Source organism: Nerophis ophidion, linkage group LG26, assembly GCF_033978795.1.
Source record: "Nerophis ophidion isolate RoL-2023_Sa linkage group LG26, RoL_Noph_v1.0, whole genome shotgun sequence".
Classification (NCBI taxonomy): Eukaryota; Metazoa; Chordata; class Actinopteri; order Syngnathiformes; family Syngnathidae; genus Nerophis; species Nerophis ophidion.
The window spans coordinates 3,348,416-3,368,415 of record NC_084636.1 but is presented as its reverse complement, the minus strand read 5'-3'; the positions used below and the strand labels follow the sequence as shown (position 1 = coordinate 3,368,415).

The following is a 20,000-nucleotide window of genomic DNA, read 5'->3' as shown; positions in this document are numbered from 1 at the left end:
AGGCGTTCCCAGGCCAGCCGGGAGACATAGTCTTCCCAACGTGTCCTGGGTCTTCCCCGTGGCCTCCTACCGGTTGGACGTGCCCGAAACACCTCCCTAGGGAGGCGTTCGGGTGGCATCCTGACCAGATGCCCGAACCACCTCATCTGGCTCCTCTCCATGTGGAGGAGCAGCGGCTTTACTTTGAGTTCCTCCCGGATGGCAGAGCTTCTCACCCTATCTCTAAGGGAGAGACCCGCCACACGGCGGAGGAAAATAATTTGGGCCGCTTGTACCCGTGATCTTATCCTTTCGGTCATGACCCAAAGCTGATGACCATAGGTGAGGATGGGAACGTAGATCGACCGGTAAATTGAGAGCTTTGCCTTCCGGCTCAGCTCCTTCTTCACCACAACGGATCGGTACAACGTCCGCATTACTGAAGACGCCGCACCGATCCGCCTGTCGATCTCACCATCCACTCTTCCCTCACTCGTGAACAAGACTCCTAGGTGCTTGAACTCCTCCACTTGGGGCAGGGTCTCCTCCCCAACCCGGAGATGGCCCTCCACCCTTTTCCGGGCGAGAACCATGGACTCGGACTTGGAGGTGCTGATTCTCATTCCGGTCGCTTCACACTCGGCTGCAAACTGATCCAGTGAGAGCTGAAGATCCCGGTCAGATGAAGCCATCAGGACCACATCATCTGCAAAAAGCAGAGACCTAATCCTGCGGTCACCAAACCGGAACCCCTCAACGCCTTGACTGCGCCTAGAAATTCTGTCCATAAAAGTTATGAACAGAATGGGTGACAAAGAACAGCCTTGGCGGAGTCCAACCCTCACTGGAAATGTGTTCGACTTACTGCCGGCAATGCGGACCAAGCTCTGACACTGATCGTACAGGGAGCGGACCGCCACAATAAGACAGTCCGATACCCCATACTCTCTGAGCACTCCCCACAGGACTTCCCGAGGGACACGGTCCAATGCCTTCTCCAAGTCCACAAAGCACATGTAGACTGGTTGGGCAAACTCCCATGCACCCTCAAGAACCCTGCCGAGAGTATAGAGCTGGTCCACAGTTCCACGACCAGGACGAAAACCACACTGTTCCTCCTGAATCCGAGGTAGGACTATCCGGCGTAGCCTCCTCTCCAGTACACCTGAATAAACCTTACCGGGAAGGCTGAGGAGTGTGATCCCACGATAGTTGGAACACACCCTCCAGTCCCCCTTCTTAAAGAGAGGGCCTACCACCCCGGTCTGCCAATCCAGAGGTACCGCCCCCGATGTCCACGCGATGCTGCAGAGTCTTGTCAACCAAGACAGCTCCACAGCATCCAGAGCATTAAGGAACTCCGGGCGAATCTCGTCCACCCCCGGGGCCTTTCCACCGAGGAGCTTTTTAACTACCTCAACGACCTCAGCCCCAGAAATAGGAGAGTCCACCACAGATTCCCCAGACACTGCTTCCTCATAGGAAGACATGTTGGTGGGATTGAGGAGGTCTTCGAAGTATTCCTTCCACCTATCCACAACATCCGCAGTTGAGGTCAGCAGAACACCATCCGCACCATACACGGTGTTGATAGTGCACTGCTTCCCCTTCCTGAGGCGGCGGACGGTGGTCCAGAATCGCTTCGAAGGCGTCCGGAAGTCATTTTCCATGGCTTCCCCGAACTCCTCCCATGTCCGAGTTTTTGCCTCCGCGACCGCTGAAGCTGCACACCGCTTGGCCTGTCGGTACCTGTCCACTGCCTCCGGAGTCCTATGAGCCAAAAGGCCCTTATAGGACTCCTTCTTCAGCTTGACGGCATCCCTGACCGCTGGTGTCCACCAAGGGGTTTTAGGATTGCCGCCCCGACAGGCACCAACTACCTTGCGGCCACAGCTCCGATCAGCCGCCTGGACAATAGAGGTGCGGAACATGGTCCACTCGGACTCAATGTCCAGCACCTCCCTCGTGACATGTTCAAAGTTCTTCCGGAGATGGGAATTGAAACTTTCTCTGACAGACGTTCCCAGCAGACCCTCACAATGCGTTTGGGCCTGCCAGGTCTGTCCGGCATCCTCCCCCACCATCGCAGCCAACTCACCACCAGGTGGTGATCGGTACAAATTTCCGCCCCTCTCTTCACCTGAGTGTCCAAAACATAAGGCCGCAAATCCGATGACACAACTACAAAGTCGATCATGGAACTGCGGCCTAGGGTGTCCTGGTGCCAAGTGCACATATGGACACCCTTATGTTTGAACATGGTGTTTGTTATGGACAATCCGTGACGAGCACAAAAGTCCGATAACAAAACACCACTCGGGTTCAGATCCGGGCGGCCATTCTTCCCAATCACGCCTCTCCAGGTTTCAGTCGTTGCCAACATGAGCGTTGAAGTCTCCCAGTAGGACAAGGGAATCACCCGGGGGAGCACTTTCCAGTACTCCCTCGAGTGTACCCAAAAAGGGTGGGTACTCTGAACTGTTGTTTGGTGCATAAGCACAAACAACAGTCAGGACCCGTCCCCCCACCCGAAGGCGGAGGGAGGCTACCCATTCGTCCACCGGGTTGAACTCCAACGTGCAGGCTTTAAGCCGGGGTGGAAACCAGAATTGCCACCCCAGCCCGTCGCCTCTCACTGTCGGCAACGAATGGCATGTGTAAATTAAGTCAAAAAGTTACTATAAAAAATATATTATTTGTACAGTTATTGTCCATTTCAAGAAAACGGAATATATTTGTTTCCATGTCGTTTGGCGACATTGCAACCAAACATCTGTTCATGCTTTAATGAATAGATTTTGAAGTAACTATATTGATCATAAAGACGTAGGCAGTTCCTCTGCATATGTGTGCGAGGCTAATCAAAGTAACTCCCCAAAAGTGACAAAAATAAATCCGTTTAATCCTCCAGTCGGCCAACAAAGTCAGCTGTGAGATCAGAGCACGCTGACAGCTTTGTTCTGCCTGAAAGCCGGCTGTCTGCTCACCTCACGCTGCACAGGATTTACGCTTAACTGCAGCTCCGTTTTGACGTGAGACGCGTCCTCTCGCCGAGTCGACTGTCAGCATTTTCTCCTGTTTGTTTTTTTAAAGGACGCCTCCTCTGACGTGCTGCATCTTTAGTGTCATGCTTGGAAATACAGTATAGGACACACCTCCTCATGCAATGTGTTTTCATGACTATTTACATTGTAGATTGTCACATCAAAACTATGAATGAACACGTGGAGTTATGTAATTAACAAAAAAAGGTGAAATAACTGAAACTGTGTTTTATATTTTAGTTTCTTCAAAATAGCCACCCTTTGCTTTAAGTACTGCTCTGCACACTCTTGGCATTCTCTCCATGAGCGTCAAGAGGTAGTCACCTGAAATGGTTTTCACTTCACAGGTGTGCAACGACAGTTGGTCGCTACATCTGTACGTGCAAGTTAAAACTCTACTCTGCAAAGCCACAGCCATTTATCAACAACACCCGGAAACGCCGCTGGCTTGGCTGGGCCCGAGCTCCTCTAAGATGGACAGATGCAAAGTGGAAAAGTGTTCTGTGGTCTGACGAGTCCACTTTTCAAGTTCTTTTGGAAACTGTGGACGTTGTGTCCTCCGGAACAAAGCAGAAATTAACCATTAGGACTGCTATAGGCGCAAAGTTGAAAAGTTCAATAGTATTGTTCAAAATAGCCACCCTTTGCTCTGATTACTTCTCTGCACACTCTTGGCATTCTCTCCATGAGCTTCAAGATGTAGTCGCCTAAAATGGTTTTCAGTTCATGGGTGTGTAACGACAGTTGGTCGCCATTTATCAACAACACCCGGAAAAGCCGCCGGCTTGGCTGGGCACGAGCTCATCTAAGATGGACTGATGCAAAGTCGGAAAGTGTTCCGTGGTCTGACGAGTCCACATTTCAAATTGTTTTTGGAGACTGTGGACGTCGTCTCGTCCGGAACAAAGAAATATGAACCATCCGGACTGTTACAGGCGCAAAGTTGAAAAGTTCAATGGTATTCTTCAAAATAGCCACTCTTTGTTCTGATTACTGCTCTGCACACTCTTGGCATTCTCTCCATGAGCTTCAAGAGGTAGTCACCTGAAATGGTTTTCACTTCACAGGTGTGCAACGACAGTGGGTCGCTACATCTGTACGTGCAAGTTAAAACTCTACTATGCAAAGCCACAGCCATTTATCAACAACACCCGGAAACGCCGCTGGCTTGGCTGGGCCCGAGCTCCTCTAAGATGGACAGATGCAAAGTGGAAAAGTGTTCTGTGGTCTGACGAGTCCACTTTTCAAGTTCTTTTGGAAACTGTGGACGTTGTGTCCTCCAGAACAAAGCGGAAATTAACCATCAGGACTGCTATAGGCGCAAAGTTGAAAAGTTCAATAGTATTGTTCAAAATAGCCACCCTTTGCTCTGATTACTTCTCTGCACACTCTAGGCATTCTCTCCATGAACTTCAAGATGTAGTCGCCTAAAATGGTTTTCAGTTCACGGGTGTGTAACGACAGTTGGTCGCCATTTATCAACAACACCCGGAAAAGCCGCCGGCTTGGCTGGGCACGAGCTCATCTAAGATGGACTGATATGCAAAGTCGGAAAGTGTTCCGTGGTCTGACGAGTCCACATTTCAAGTTGTTTTTGGAGACTGTGGACGTCGTCTCGTCCGGAACAAAGAAATATGAACCATCCGGACTGTTACAGGCGCAAAGTTGAAAAGTTCAATGGTATTCTTCAAAATAGCCACTCTTTGATCTGATTACTTCTCTGCACACTCTTGGCATTCTCTCCATGAGCTTCAAGAGGTAGTCACCTGAAATGGTTTTCACTTCACAGGTGTGCAACGACAGTGGGTCGCTACATCTGTACGTGCAAGTTAAAACTCTACTATGCAAAGCCACAGCCATATATCAACAACACCCGGAAACGCCGGCGGCTTGGCTGGGCACGAGCTCACCTAAGATGGACTGATGCAAAGTGGAAAAGTGTTCCGTGGTCTGACAAGTCCACATTTCAAGTTGTTTTTGGAGACGGTGGACGTCGTCTCGTCCGGAACAAAGAAATATGAACCATCCGGACTGTTACAGGCGCAAAGTTGAAAAGTTCAATTGTATTCTTCAAAATACCCACCCTTTGCTCTGATTACTTCTCTGCATACTCTTGGAATTCTCTCCATGAGCTTCAAGAGGTAGTCTCCTGAAATGGTTTTCACTTCACGGGTGTGCAACGACAGTTGGTCGCCATTTATCAACAACACCCGGAAACGCCGCTGGCTTCGCCGGGCCTGAGCTCATCTAAGATGGACTGATGCAAAGTGGGAAAGTGTTCCGTGGTCTGACAAGTCCACATTTCAAGTTGTTTTTGGAAACGTGGATGTTGTGTCGTCCGAAACAAAGAGGAAAAGAACCAACAGGACTTTTTTAAGCGCAAAGTTGAAAAGTTCCATAATATTCTTCAAAATAGCCACCCTTTGCTCTGATTACTGCTTTGCACACTCTTGGCATTCTCTCCATGAGCTTGAAGAGGTAGTCACCTGAAATGGTTTTCACTTCACGGGTGTGCAACGACAGTTGGTCACCATTTATCAACAACACCCGGAAACGCCACCGGCTTCGCCGGGCCTGAGCTCATCTAAGATGGACTGATGCAAAGTGGAAAAGTGTTCCATGGTCTGACGAGTCCACATTTCCAGTTGTTCTTTTGGAAACTGTGGACGTCGTGTCCTCTAGAACAAAGAGGAAAAGAACCATCGGGACTGTTTTAGGCGCAAAAATGAAAAGTTCAATAGTATTCCTCAAAATAGCCACCCTTTTTCTCTGCTTACTGCTTTGCACACTCTTGGCATTCTCTCCATGAGCTTCAAGAGGTAGTCACCTGAACTGGTTTTCACTTCACGGGTGTTCAACGACAGTTGGTCGCCATTTATCAACAACACCCGGAAACACCCCTGGCTTGGCCGGGCCTGAGCTCATCTAAGATGGACTGATGCAAAGTGGGAAAGTGTTCCGTGGTCTGACGGGTCCACATTTCCAGTTGTTCTTTTGGAAAAGAACCATCGGGACTGTTTTGGGCGCAAAAATGAAAAGTTCAATAGTATTCCTCAAAATAGCCACCCTTTGCTCTGCTTACTGCTTTGCACACTCTTGTCATTCTCTCCATGAGCTTCAAGAGGTAGTCACCTGAAATGGTTTTCACTTCACGGGTGTGCAACGACAGTTGGTCGCTACATCTGCAAGTTAAAACTCTACTAAGCAAAGCGAAAGCCATTTATCAACAACACCCGGAAACGCAGCCGGGCCCGAACTTATCTAAGATGGACTGATGCACAGTGGAAAAGTGTTCTGTGGTCTGACGAGTCCACATTTCAAGTTGTTCTTTTGGAAACTGTGGACGTCGTGTCCTCCGGAACAAAGCAGAAATGAACCATCAGGACTGCTATAGGCGCAAAGTTGAAAAGTTCAATAGTATTCTTCAAAATAGCCACCCTTTGCTCTGATTACTTCTCTGCACACTCTTGGCATTCTTTCCATGAGCTTCAAGAGGTAGTCACAAGAAATGGTTTTCACTTCACGGGTGTGCAACGACAGTTGGTCGCTACATCTGCAAGTTAAAACTCTACTAAGCAAAGCGAAAGCCATTTATCAACAACACCCGGAAACGCAGCCGGGCCCGAACTCATCTAAGATGGACTGATGCAAAGTGGAAAAGTGTTCTGTGGTCTGACGAGTCCACATTTCAAGTTGTTCTTTTGGAAACTGTGGACGTCGTGTCGTCCGGAACAAAGAAATATGAGGAAAAGAACCATCGGGACTGTTTTAGGCGCAAAAATGAAAAGTTCAATAGTATTCCTCAAAATAGCCACCCTTTTTCTCTGCTTACTGCTTTGCACACTCTTGGCATTCTCTCCATGAGCTTCAAGAGGTAGTCACCTGAACTGGTTTTCACTTCACGGGTGTTCAACGACAGTTGGTCGCCATTTATCAACAACACCCGGAAACACCCCTGGCTTGGCCGGGCCTGAGCTCATCTAAGATGGACTGATGCAAAGTGGGAAAGTGTTCCGTGGTCTGACGGGTCCACATTTCCAGTTGTTCTTTTGGAAAAGAACCATCCGGACTGTTACAGGCGCAAAGTTGAAAGGTTCAATGGTATTCTTCAAAATAGCCACCGTTTGCTCTGATTACTTCTCTGCACACTCTTGGCATTCTCTCCATGAGCTTCGAGAGGTAGTCACCTGAATTGGTTTTCACTTCATGGGTGTGCAACGACATTTGGTCGCTACATCTGCAGGTTACAACTCTACTATGCAAAGCGAAAGCCATTTATCAACAACACCCGGAAACGCAGCCAGGCCCGAAGTCATCTAAGATGGACTGATGCAAAGTGGAAAAGTGTTCTGTGGTCTGACAAGTCCACATTTCAAGTTGTTCTTTTGGAAACTGTGGACGTCGTGTCCTCCGGAACAAAGTGGAAATGAACCATCAGGACTCCTATAGGCGCAAAGTTGAAAAGTTCAATAGTACTCTTCAAAATAGCCACACTTTGCTCTGATTACTTCTCTGCACACTCTTGGCATTCTCTCCATGAGCTTCAAGAGGTAGTCACCTGAAATTGTTTTCACTTCACGGGTGTGCAACGACATTTGGTCGCTACATCTGCAAGTCAAAACTCTACTATGCAAAGCTAAAGCCAATAATCAACAACACCCGGAAACGCCGCGTAATTTTTTTATTTTAATATATTTCTTTTTTTGTCATGAAAAATTTAGGTTTTTTGGGTTGGTGCACTAATTGTAAGTGTATCTTGTGTTTTTTAATGTTGATGTAATAAAATTTTTTAAAAATATTTAAAATATTAATAGAAAAAAATCTTCTGCGGCCCGGTACCGGTGGTTGGGGTCCACTGGTGTAAGGAACAAAAAAAACGTATGATAAATTAAAAAAAAAAATAACAACCTGTAAACGAAAACACATTAAGTAAAAAAAAAAACATGTATATGATAAAAATATTTAATAAACGAAAAAATCTACTCCACGGATTTCACTTTGGAGTATTTTTTTGGAACGTAAACCTCGCATAAAATGGGAACATTGTAAAATAGAAAATGAATAAAACAGAATTAGTTTCACAATAAAACTTTTTGTGATGTGAGCGCACAAAAACAAAAAACAAATCGCACCGAAAATGTAATGTTTACAATATTTAATGTTTGCTCTCTGTTTGTTTGTGACTTGGCTTGGCTCCGCCCCCTCTCGCCCAGGTTTGCGGGGAAATTGCCCGGGTAGTCTCGACCTAATCCCCCTGACAGATGGCCACTCTGAGAGCAGGCCGCCGCTAAATCCACAGGAGAAAATTCTGTTTTTTTTCTCCAAATTGAAAACATCCCCTACTTAAAAAAAAAAAAAAAGGCCTGGCTTAAGAAAAATGAAGAAAAACCTATTGTTCCCAACCTCGTTGGTTGCAACAAAATTGAGTTAACGGAGTAGTCTGGAATGGGCAGATTAGAGGCTTCCTGTTTATTTGTTCCAGCTGCAACAACACTCCTTCTGTCTTTAAATGAAGGAAGCTCACAATCTTAATGGTGGACTTATGTTGCTCACGGGTCTAATGAAGAACTGTAACAAGTAGGTTGCTAATATGGACATGGATTACTGGACTCTCACAATATTTTGCTAAATCCACTATGGACTGGACTCTCACTATTATGTTGGATCCACTATGGACTGGACTCTCACACTATTATGTTAGATCCACTATGGACTGGACTCTCACACTATTATGTTAGATCCACTATGGACTGGACTCTCACTATTATGTTAGATCCACTATGGACTGGATTCTCACACTATTATGTTAGATCCACTATGGACTGGACTCTCACACTATTATGTTAGATCCACTATGGACTGGACTCTCACACTATTATGTTAGATCCACTATGGACTGGACTCTCACACTATTATGTTAGATCCACTATGGACTGGACTCTCACTATTATGTTAGATCCACTATGGACTGGACTCTCACACTATTATGTTAGATCCACTATGGACTGGACTCTCACACTATTATGTTAGATCCACTATGGACTGGACTCTCACACTATTATGTTAGATCCACTATGGACTGGACTCTCACACTATTATGTTAGATCCACTATGGACTGGACTCTCACTATTATGTTAGTTCCACTATGGACTGGACTCTCACACTATTATGTTAGATCCACTATGGACTGGACTCTCACTATTATGTTAGATCCACTATGGACTGGACTCTCTCACTATTATGTTAGATCCACTATGGACTGGACTCCCACTATTATGTTAGATCCACTATGGACTGGACTCTCACACTATTATGTTAGATCCACTATGGACTGGACTCTCACACTATTATGTTAGATCCACTATGGACTGGACTCTCACTATTATGTTAGATCCACTATGGACTGGACTCTCACTATTATGTTTGATCCACTATGGACTGGACTCTCACACTATTACGTTAGATCCACTATGGACTGGACTCTCACAATATTTTGCTAAATCCACCATGGACTGGACTCTCACTATTATGTTAGATCCACTATGGACTGGACTCTCACACTATTATGTTAGATCCACTATGGACTGGACTCTCACAATATTTTGCTAAATCCACCATGGACTGGACTCTCACTATTATGTTAGATCCACTATGGACTGGACTCTCACACTATTATGTTAGATCCACTATGGACTGGACTCTCACACTATTATGTTAGATCCACTATGGACTGGACTCTCACAATATTTTGCTAAATCCACCATGGACTGGACTCTCACTATTATGTTAGATCCACTATGGACTGGACTCTCACACTATTATGTTAGATCCACTATGGACTGGACTCTCACACTATTATGTTAGATCCACTATGGACTGGACTCTCACACTATTATGTTAGATCCACTATGGACTGGACTCTCACTATTATGTTAGATCCACTATGGACTGGACTCACACACTATTATGTTAGATCCACTATGGACTGGACTCTCACACTATTATGTTAGATCCACTATGGACTGGACTCTCACACTATTATGTTAGATCCACTATGGACTGGACTCTCACTATTATGTTAGATCCACTATGGACTGGACTCTCACACTATTATGTTAGATCCACTATGGACTGGACTCTCACACTATTATGTTAGATCCACTATGGACTGGACTCTCACACTATTATGTTAGATCCACTATGGACTGGACTCTCACACTATTATGTTAGATCCACTATGGACTGGACTCTCACTATTATGTTAGTTCCACTATGGACTGGACTCTCACACTATTATGTTAGATCCACTATGGACTGGACTCTCACTATTATGTTAGATCCACTATGGACTGGACTCTCTCACTATTATGTTAGATCCACTATGGACTGGACTCCCACTATTATGTTAGATCCACTATGGACTGGACTCTCACACTATTATGTTAGATCCACTATGGACTGGACTCTCACACTATTATGTTAGATCCACTATGGACTGGACTCTCACTATTATGTTAGATCCACTATGGACTGGACTCTCACTATTATGTTTGATCCACTATGGACTGGACTCTCACACTATTACGTTAGATCCACTATGGACTGGACTCTCACAATATTTTGCTAAATCCACCATGGACTGGACTCTCACTATTATGTTAGATCCACTATGGACTGGACTCTCACACTATTATGTTAGATCCACTATGGACTGGACTCTCACAATATTTTGCTAAATCCACCATGGACTGGACTCTCACTATTATGTTAGATCCACTATGGACTGGACTCTCACACTATTATGTTAGATCCACTATGGACTGGACTCTCACACTATTATGTTAGATCCACTATGGACTGGACTCTCACAATATTTTGCTAAATCCACCATGGACTGGACTCTCACTATTATGTTAGATCCACTATGGACTGGACTCTCACACTATTATGTTAGATCCACTATGGACTGGACTCTCACAATATTATGTTAGATCCACTATGGACTGGACTCTCACACTATTATGTTAGTTCCACTATGGACTGGACTCTCACTATTATGTTAGATCCACTATGGACTGAGCTCACACTATTACGTTAGATCCACTATGGACTGGACTCTCACAATATTTTGCTAAATCCACCATGGACTGGACTCTCACTATTATGTTAGATCCACTATGGACTGGACTCTCACACTATTATGTTAGATCCACTATGGACTGGACTCTCACACTATTATGTTAGATCCACTATGGACTGGACTCTCACTATTATGTTAGATCCACTATGGACTGGACTCTCACTATTATGTTAGATCCACTATGGACTGGACTCTCACACTATTATGTTAGATCCACTATGGACTGGACTCTCACACTATTATGTTAGATCCACTGAGGACTGGACTCTCACACTATTATGTTAGATCCACTATGGACTGGACTCTCACTATTATGTTAGATCCACTATGAACTGGACTCTCACACTATTATGTTAGTTCCACTCTGGACTGGACTCTCACACTATTATGTTAGATCCACTATGGACTGGACTCTCACACTATTATGTTAGATCCACTATGGACTAGACTCTCACACTATTATGTTAGATCCACTATGGACTGGACTCTCACACTATTATGTTAGATCCACTATGGACTGGACTCTCACACTATTATGTTAGATCCACTCTGGACTGGACTCTCACTATTATGTTAGATCCACTCTGGACTGGACTCTCACTATTATGTTAGATCCACTATGGACTGGACTCTCACACTATTATGTTAGATCCACTATGGACTGGACTCACACTATTATGTTAGATCCACTATGGACTGGACTCTCACACTATTATTATATTAGATCCACTATGGACTGGACTCTCACACTATTATGTTAGATCCACTATGGACTGGACTCTCACTATTATGTTAGATCCACTATGGACTGGACTCTCACACTATTATGTTAGATCCACTATGGACTGGACTCTCACACTATTATGTTAGATCCACTATGGACTGGACTCTCACACTATTATGTTAGATCCACTATGGACTGGACTCTCACACTATTATGTTAGATCCACTATGGACTGGACTCTCACACTATTATGTTAGATCCACTCTGGACTGGACTCTCACACTATTATGTTAGATCCACTATGGACTGGACTCTCACACTATTATGTTAGATCCACTATGGACTAGACTCTCACACTATTATGTTAGATCCACTATGGACTGGACTCTCACACTATTATGTTAGATCCACTATGGACTGGACTCACACACTATTATGTTGGATCCACTATGGACTGGACTCTCACACTATTATGTTAGATCCACTATGGACTGGACTCTCACTATTATGTTAGATCCACTATGGACTGGACTCTCACAATATTTTGCTAAATCCACCATGGACTGGACTCACACTATTATGTTAGATCCACTATGGACTGGACTCTCACTATTATGTTAGATCCACTATGGACTGGACTCTCACTATTATGTTAGATCCACTATGGACTGGACTCTCACACTATTATGTTAGATCCACTATGGACTGGACTCTCACACTATTATGTTAGATCCACTATGGACTGGACTCTCACACTATTATGGACTTCCTTCTGACATATTTTCTCACACATTTTTCCACAGTGAGCTTCCGGGACTGCGGCCAGAAGGTGTGGTTGGACGGCGACGACAAGTCCGGTCTCCACCCCAGCCAGGGGGGCGTGGTCTACACGCTGCGTCACGTGGAGGCGGGGGAGACTCTTGCGGCCATCTACGCCCGAGACCTGCAGACCAAGCAGACCTGGAAGGCCCGGGTGCGCCTTGTGGTCCATGCAGACCTGAAGGGACCTGGACAGGTGAGACCCACCACCCCCCAGGACCCGAGTCATTCATCAATAAAAAGCTTTCCCAGCCCAGCAGGCGGCGCCGTTTGGCCCGGTGATGATGGCGGACACAATAGGAGTCAAAGCGCCATCTGTCAGCGTCATGTGGAATGGAGATAATAAGCAGGCCTGTGATTGGCTGCTGCACAAACAGCCACTCGCCATATGCTTCAGAAGAAGCTGAAGCTGTCAACAATGTGGGGGGGGGGCATTTCAGCGCCACGCCATGAGAGGCAGCGCCATCAGAACATGGAGGGAGAAACAGACTTTAAAATATTCAAGACAATTCTTTTAAGAGCAGGTTCAGAAATTAGGCTCCCTTCAGGAATATAACAAGTAGAGTTGAAGTGTTTGCCACTCCGGATGCTGAGTGGCAATATACATACATACAGTGGGGCAAAAAAAGTATTTAGTCAGTCACCGATTGTGCAAGTTCTTCCACTTCAAATAATGACAGAGGTCTGTAATTTATAAGATAATGTTTGAAAAAAGGTGACCTGTTTTTACAAAACTTTTGTTTTAAAGGGGTAATTGCCAACTTCTTATTGATTTTTGCTGAAGGATGTCAATGAATGAAATGTAGGTCTAAGTGAGACCTACATCGAGGTTTTTGTTTCATGTCTCTACGGAATTCCTACTGGAAGTTACAAGGAGTTTTGTCTGTGTTTTCTTCCCAAGAGTAGTTTTGTCAGTGTTTTATTCCTAGGGGGCGCTAGAGCGCAATTTTGAGTTTTGGGGTTTGTTTGATTTTATTAGATCGCAATTTTCACCAGTCCTGATGTGTGTGTCCAGTTTGGTGAGTTTTGACGCATTTTAAGGGGGTCAAATTACAGCTCAAAGAGGCAAAAAATGACATTTTTTAGGAAACTTTTGTTTTGAAGGGGTTTTTGCCAACTTCCTGTTGATTTCCGCTGAAGGATGTCAGGGTATGAAATGTAGGTCTCAGTCAGACCTACATCGAGGTTTTTGTTTCATGTCTCTACGGAATTCCTACTGGAAGTTACAAGCAGTTTTGTCTGTGTTTTCTTCCCAAGAGTAGTTTTGTCAGTGTTTTATTCCTAGGGGGCGCTAGAGCTCAATTTTGAGTTTTGGGGTTTGTTTGATTTTATTAGATCGCAATTTTCACCAGTCCTGATGTGTGTGTCCAGTTTGGTGAGTTTTGAAGCATTTTAAGGGGGTCAAATTACAGCTCAAAGAGGCAAAAAATGACATTTTTTAGGAAACTTTTGTTTTGAAGGGGTTTTTGCCAACTTCCTGTTGATTTCTGCTGAAGAATGTCAGTGTATGAAATGTAGGTCTCAGTCAGACCTACATAGAGGTTTTTGTTTCATGTCTCTACGACATTCCTAACGGAAGTTACAAGCAGTTTTGTCTGTGTTTTTTCCTAGGGGGCGCTGGAGCGCAATTTTGAGTTTTGGTTTTTTGATTAGATTGCAATTTTCTCCAGTCCTGATGTGTATGTTAAATTTGGTGACTTTAAAAGCATGTTAAGGGGGTGAAATTACAGTTCCAAGAGGCGGCGGTATAATAATAATAAAACCTTAGAAACACAATAGGGTCCTCTGTCCCAAAGGGACATTCGGTCCCTAATAATCAAGTCGTAGCCCCTGGATGGTAGTAGAATATATGAACTTGCATCTTTGTAACACATTGAAGTTGTCTGGTACCGGTCCCATCCATCCATCTTCTTCCACTTATCCAAGGTGGGGTCGTGGGGGCAGCAGCCTAAGCAAGGAAGCCCAGACTTTCCTCTCCCCAGCCACTTTGTCCAGCTCTTCCCGGGGGATCCCAGATATTGTAATGGGTTGACATACAGTGGGGCAAGAAGTTATTTAGTCAGCCCCCGATTGTGCAAGTTCTCCCACTTAAAATGATGTGAAGTGAATTATATTTATATAGCGCATTTCTCTAGTGACTCAAAGCACTTTACATAGTGAAACCCAGTATCTAAGTTACATTTAAACCAGTGTGAGTGGCACTGGGAGCAGGTGGGTAAAGTGTCTTGCCCAAGGACACAACGGCAGGGACTAGGATGGCGGAAGCGGGAATCGAACCTGCAACCCTCAAGTTGCTGGCACGGCCACTCTACCAACCGAGCTATGCCGCCCCAATGATGACAGAGGTCTGTAATTTTCATCATAGGTACACTTCAACTGTGAGAGACAGAATGTGAAAAAAAATACAGGAATTTTAAAGAATTTATTTGTAAATGATGGTGGAAAATAAGTATTTGGTCAACCATTCAAAGCTCTCACTGATGGAAGGAGGTTTTGGCTCCAAATCTCAGGATACATGGCCCCATTCATTCTTTCCTTAACACGGATCAATCGTCCTGTCCCCTTAGCAGAAAAACAGCCCCAAAGCATGATGTTTCCACCCCCATGCTTCACAGTAGGTATGGTGTTCTTGGGATGCAACTCAGTATTCTTCTTCCTCCAAACACCACCAGTTGAGTTTATACCAAAAAGTTATATTCTGGTTTCATCTGACCACATGACATTCTCCCAATCCTCTGCTGTATCATCCATGTATCCATTTTGGTATCGACTCAACTCGTCGTGTTTGGAGGAAGAAGAATACTGAGTTGCATCCCAAGAACACCACACCTACTGTGAAGCATGGGGGTGGAAACATCATGCTTTGGGTCTGTTTTTCTGCTAAGGGTTGAATGGTTGACCAAATACTTATTTTCCACCACAATTTACAAATAAATTCTTTAAAATTCCTACAATGTGAATTCCATGATTTTTTTTCCACATTCTGTCTCTCACAGTTGAAGTGTACCTATGATGAAAATTACAGACCTCTGTCATCATTTGAAGTGGGAGAACTTGCACAATCGCTGGCTAACTAAATACGTTTTTGCCCCACTGTATATCTCAATATTTTTTCCGTAAAGTAAATACAAAACACAAAACAGTCTTAGTTATATCAGGTAACTAAGTCAAAATAATGACTTAGTCAAATGTCATTATTTTGTCTTAGTAAGTCAATATTTACTAAGTCAAAATAATGACATTCTTAGTATATCAGGTAACTAAGACAAAATAATGACATTTAACTAAGTCATTATTTTGTCTTAGTAAGTCAATATTTACTAAGTCAAAATAATGACTTAGTCAAATTAATGACTTACCGTAAATAAGCGTTTGAAAAAGAGTTAAAAGTGGGGCCACATGCTGACATGTGCTGAACTCAACATGCTTAATTTACAAGACAAAAAAAAATAAAAACAATTTTTTAAGACTTTAGTTTTGGCGGTGGCACTTTGTTGTTAAGGCAGCCGCCTTAACAACAAAGCGCTGCGGAAAACCCTGCACATAAATACTGGGGCGGCATAGCTCGGTTGGTAAGAGTGGCTGTGCCAGCAACTTGAGGGTTGCAGGTTCGATTCCCGCTTGTGCCATCCTAGTCACTGCCGTTGTGTCCTTGGGCAAGACACTTTACCCACCTGCTCCCAGTGCCACCCACACTGGTTTAAATGTAACTTAGATATTGGGTGTCACTATGTAAAGCGCTTTGAGTCACTTGAGAAAAAGCGCTATATAAATATACTTCACTACTTTCCGCTTGAGATGGTTTCCTGTGGACGGGACTCTCACTGCTGTCTTGGAGCCACTATGGATTGAACTTTCACAGTATCATGTTAGACCCGCTCGACATCCATTGCTTTCGGTCCCCTAGAGGGGGGGGGTTGCCCACATCTGAGGTCCTCTCCAAGGTTTCTCATAGTCAGCATTGTCACTGGCGTCCCACTGGATGTGAATTCTCCCTGCCCACTGGGTGTGAGTTTTCCTTGCCCTTTTGTGGGTTTTTCCGAGGATGTTGTAGTCGTAATGATTTGTGCAGTCCTTTGAGACATTTGTGATTTGGGGCTATATAAATAAACATTGATTGATTGATTGATTGATAAAGTGCACCCGGATATAAGCCGCACCCACTAAATTCAAAAAAGAAAAACAATTTTTTTCCAAGTATTAACTGCAGTTATATTTGTTGTGAAATGAGTTAGATACACAAATATTTAAAAAAAAAAAAAAAAAATGTAATTGTTATTTCCAAACAGTGACTGTAACACGGCAGTAAAACGGCTGATCAAACAAAACAGAAGTCATGAACATGGACCCACTAGCTGCGCAAGCTAGCTCTCCAATCAGCTAAACAGACTCAATAACTCCATGGTGGCGTTTTTTTTTTAATGCTAACACAGACTCTCGTAAACATGCTAGCATATTGGCTAATGCTAACGATGCTAACTGCGTTGCAATACGATACAAATATGCATGACAACACTCAACAGTAAGTTTAGTTATATTGTAAAACCTGCAAACCTTGCTTGGCGTGACGAATGAAGAATCCTTTTGAGCAGAAACGCTATGGACTGTTTTTACGTTCGCTTTGAGGCAAAACAGGAAGTACATTTTCAACTGGATGGCGCCACAGCACAAACAATAACACGCCATGTTTCAGTCTTCTGCGTGAGTTTAATGAAAACTGTTGACCAGTGACCACAAAAAAAATTTAATTCATTAGTAATAATAGTAAATATAATCGTAGTAATAATAATAATCATAATAATGGATTACATTACATCATCTACATTTGAGTCTCATTAGCAAGTATGACATGAAGTCCAAGTCACAGTTGAAAGTCCAAGACGTTAGACGGCGTATAGTTTTTGTGTTGGCTCGTCTTTTGTTGCGCTCTAAAAAGTGTTAATACTGTAAGTATTGTACTTATTACACAGCAGCGGTTTGACACTACATGTTAGTTGTGGTTTTCATTATCAAATTTGGAAGTGTTTAAATCGCCGTGTAAAAATGCTAATGCTAATCAGCAGCAAATATGTATTAACTAGCGCATTTTTGGAAAAATTATGCCTAACTTAGATTGGAGCGGGGATTTTTTCTGAGTCAATATCTTTGTTGGCATTGAAAAAGTCAACATTACCTTGAGGCAGTTTGGCTGAGTCCGCTCTCAGTGCTGCTGGAGTGATCGCCAAGTGCCAAAGTGCAAACTTGACTTTTTTTTACCCCGGTGACCAACTTTTCCTGTACAAATATTAACTCAAGTATGGACTAAATTAATGGAAAAATGTCAACATTACCTTGAGGCAGTTTGGCTGAGTCCGCTCTCAGTGCTGCTGGAGTGATCGCCAAGTGCCAAAGTGTGAATCTGGCATGACTTTTTTGTAAAATCGTTAATGCTAATCAGTAGCAAATATGTGTTAACATCAAGTGAGCTTAACTTCTGTTAAAGCATGGTTTTTTTAGTCAAAGTCTTTGTTGAAAATGTCAACATCATCTTGAAGTAGTTTGGCCAAGTCCACTCTCAGTGCTGCTGGAGTGATCGCCAAAGTGCGAAGCCGGCAGGACTTTTTTGTGAAAATGCTAATGCTAATCATTAGCAAATATGTATTAAATAGCGCGTTTTGGGAAAAATGGAGCCTAACTTAAATTGGAGCGTGATATTTTTGTGAGTCAATATCTTTGTTGGCATTGAAAATGTCAACATTACCTTGAGGTAGTTTGGGCTGCGTCCGCTCTCAGTGCTGCTGGAGTGATCGCCAAGTGCCAAAGTGTGAACTTGACTTTTTTTTTACCCCGGTGACCAACTTTTCCTGTACAAATATTAACTCAAATATGAACTGAATTATTGGAACATGTCAACATTACCTTGAAGTAGTTTGGCTGAGTCCGCTCTCAGTGCTACTGGAGTGATCGCCAAGTGCCAAAGTGTGAATCTGGCATGACTTTTTTGTAAAATCGTTAATGCTAATCAGTAGCAAATATGTGTTAACATCAAGTGAGCTTAACTTCTGTTAAAGCATGTTTTTTTTTAGTCAAAGTCTTTGTTGAAAATGTCAACATCATCTTGAAGTAGTTTGGCCAAGTCCACTCTCAGTGCTGCTGGAGTGATCGCCAAAGTGCGAAGCCGGCAGGACTTTTTTGTGAAAATGCTAATGCTAATCATTAGCAAATATGTATTAAATAGCGCGTTTTGGGAAAAATGGAGCCTAACTTAAATTGGAGCGTGATATTTTTGTGAGTCAATATCTTTGTTGGCATTGAAAATGTCAACATTACCTTGAGGTAGTTTGGCTGCGTCCGCTCTCAGTGCTGCTGGAGTGACCGCCAAGTGTCAAAGTGTGAACTTGACTTTTTTTTAACCCCGGTGACCAACTTTTCCTGTACAAATATTAACTCAAGTATGGACTAAATTAATGGAAAACTGTCAACATTACCTTGAGGTAGTTTGGCCTAGTCCGCTCTCAGTGCTGCTGGAGTGATCGCCAAGTGTCAAAGTGCAAACTTGATTTTTTTTACCCCGGTGACCAACTTTTCCTGTACAAATATTAACTCAAATATGAACTGAATTAATGGAACATGTCAACATTACCTTGAGGTAGTTTGGCCGAGTCCGCTCTCAGTGCTGCTGGAGTGATCGCCAAGTGTCAAAGTGCAAACTTGACTTTTTTTTACCCCGGTGACCAACTTTTCCTGTACAAATATTAACTGAAATATGAACTGAATTATTGGAACATGTCAACATTACCTTGAAGTAGTTTGGCTGAGTCCGCTCTCAGTGCTGCTGGAGTGATCGCCAAAGTGCAAACTTGACTTTTTTTTACCCCGGTGACCAACTTTTCCTGTACAAATATTAACTGAAATACGAACTGAATTATTGGAACATGTCAACATTACCGTGAGGTAGTTTGGCCGAGTCCGCTCTCAGTGCTGCTGGAGTGATCGCCAAGTGCCAAAGTGCAAACCTGGCATGACTTTTTTTCTTTAAATCACTAATGCTAATCAGTATCAAATATATGTTAACATCAAGTGAGCTTAACTTCTGTTAAAGTGTTTTTTTAGTCAAAATCTTTGTTGAAAATGTCAACATTACCTTGAGGTAGTTTGGCCGAGTCTGCTCTCAGTGCTGCTGGAGTGATCGGCAAGTGCCAAAGTGCGAACTGGACTTTTTTTTTACTGCGGTAACCAACTTTTCCTGTACAAATATTAACTGAAATCTGAACTAAATGAATGGAACATGTCAACATTACCTTGAGGTAGTTT

General features: G+C 43.6%; 1 protein-coding gene across 2 annotated transcripts in view; it reads left to right on the top strand.

Annotated features, from left to right (window-relative positions):
* Positions 1-20,000, top strand: part of LOC133543951 (cadherin-2-like) — a 210,927-nt gene that overhangs the window by 98,183 nt on the left and 92,744 nt on the right. For both annotated transcript variants that reach the window (XM_061888891.1, XM_061888890.1), the window contains exon 3: positions 12,692-12,903. In XM_061888891.1, the coding sequence (XP_061744875.1) occupies positions 12,692-12,903 (212 nt within the window). The remainder of the gene's footprint in view (positions 1-12,691; positions 12,904-20,000) is intronic.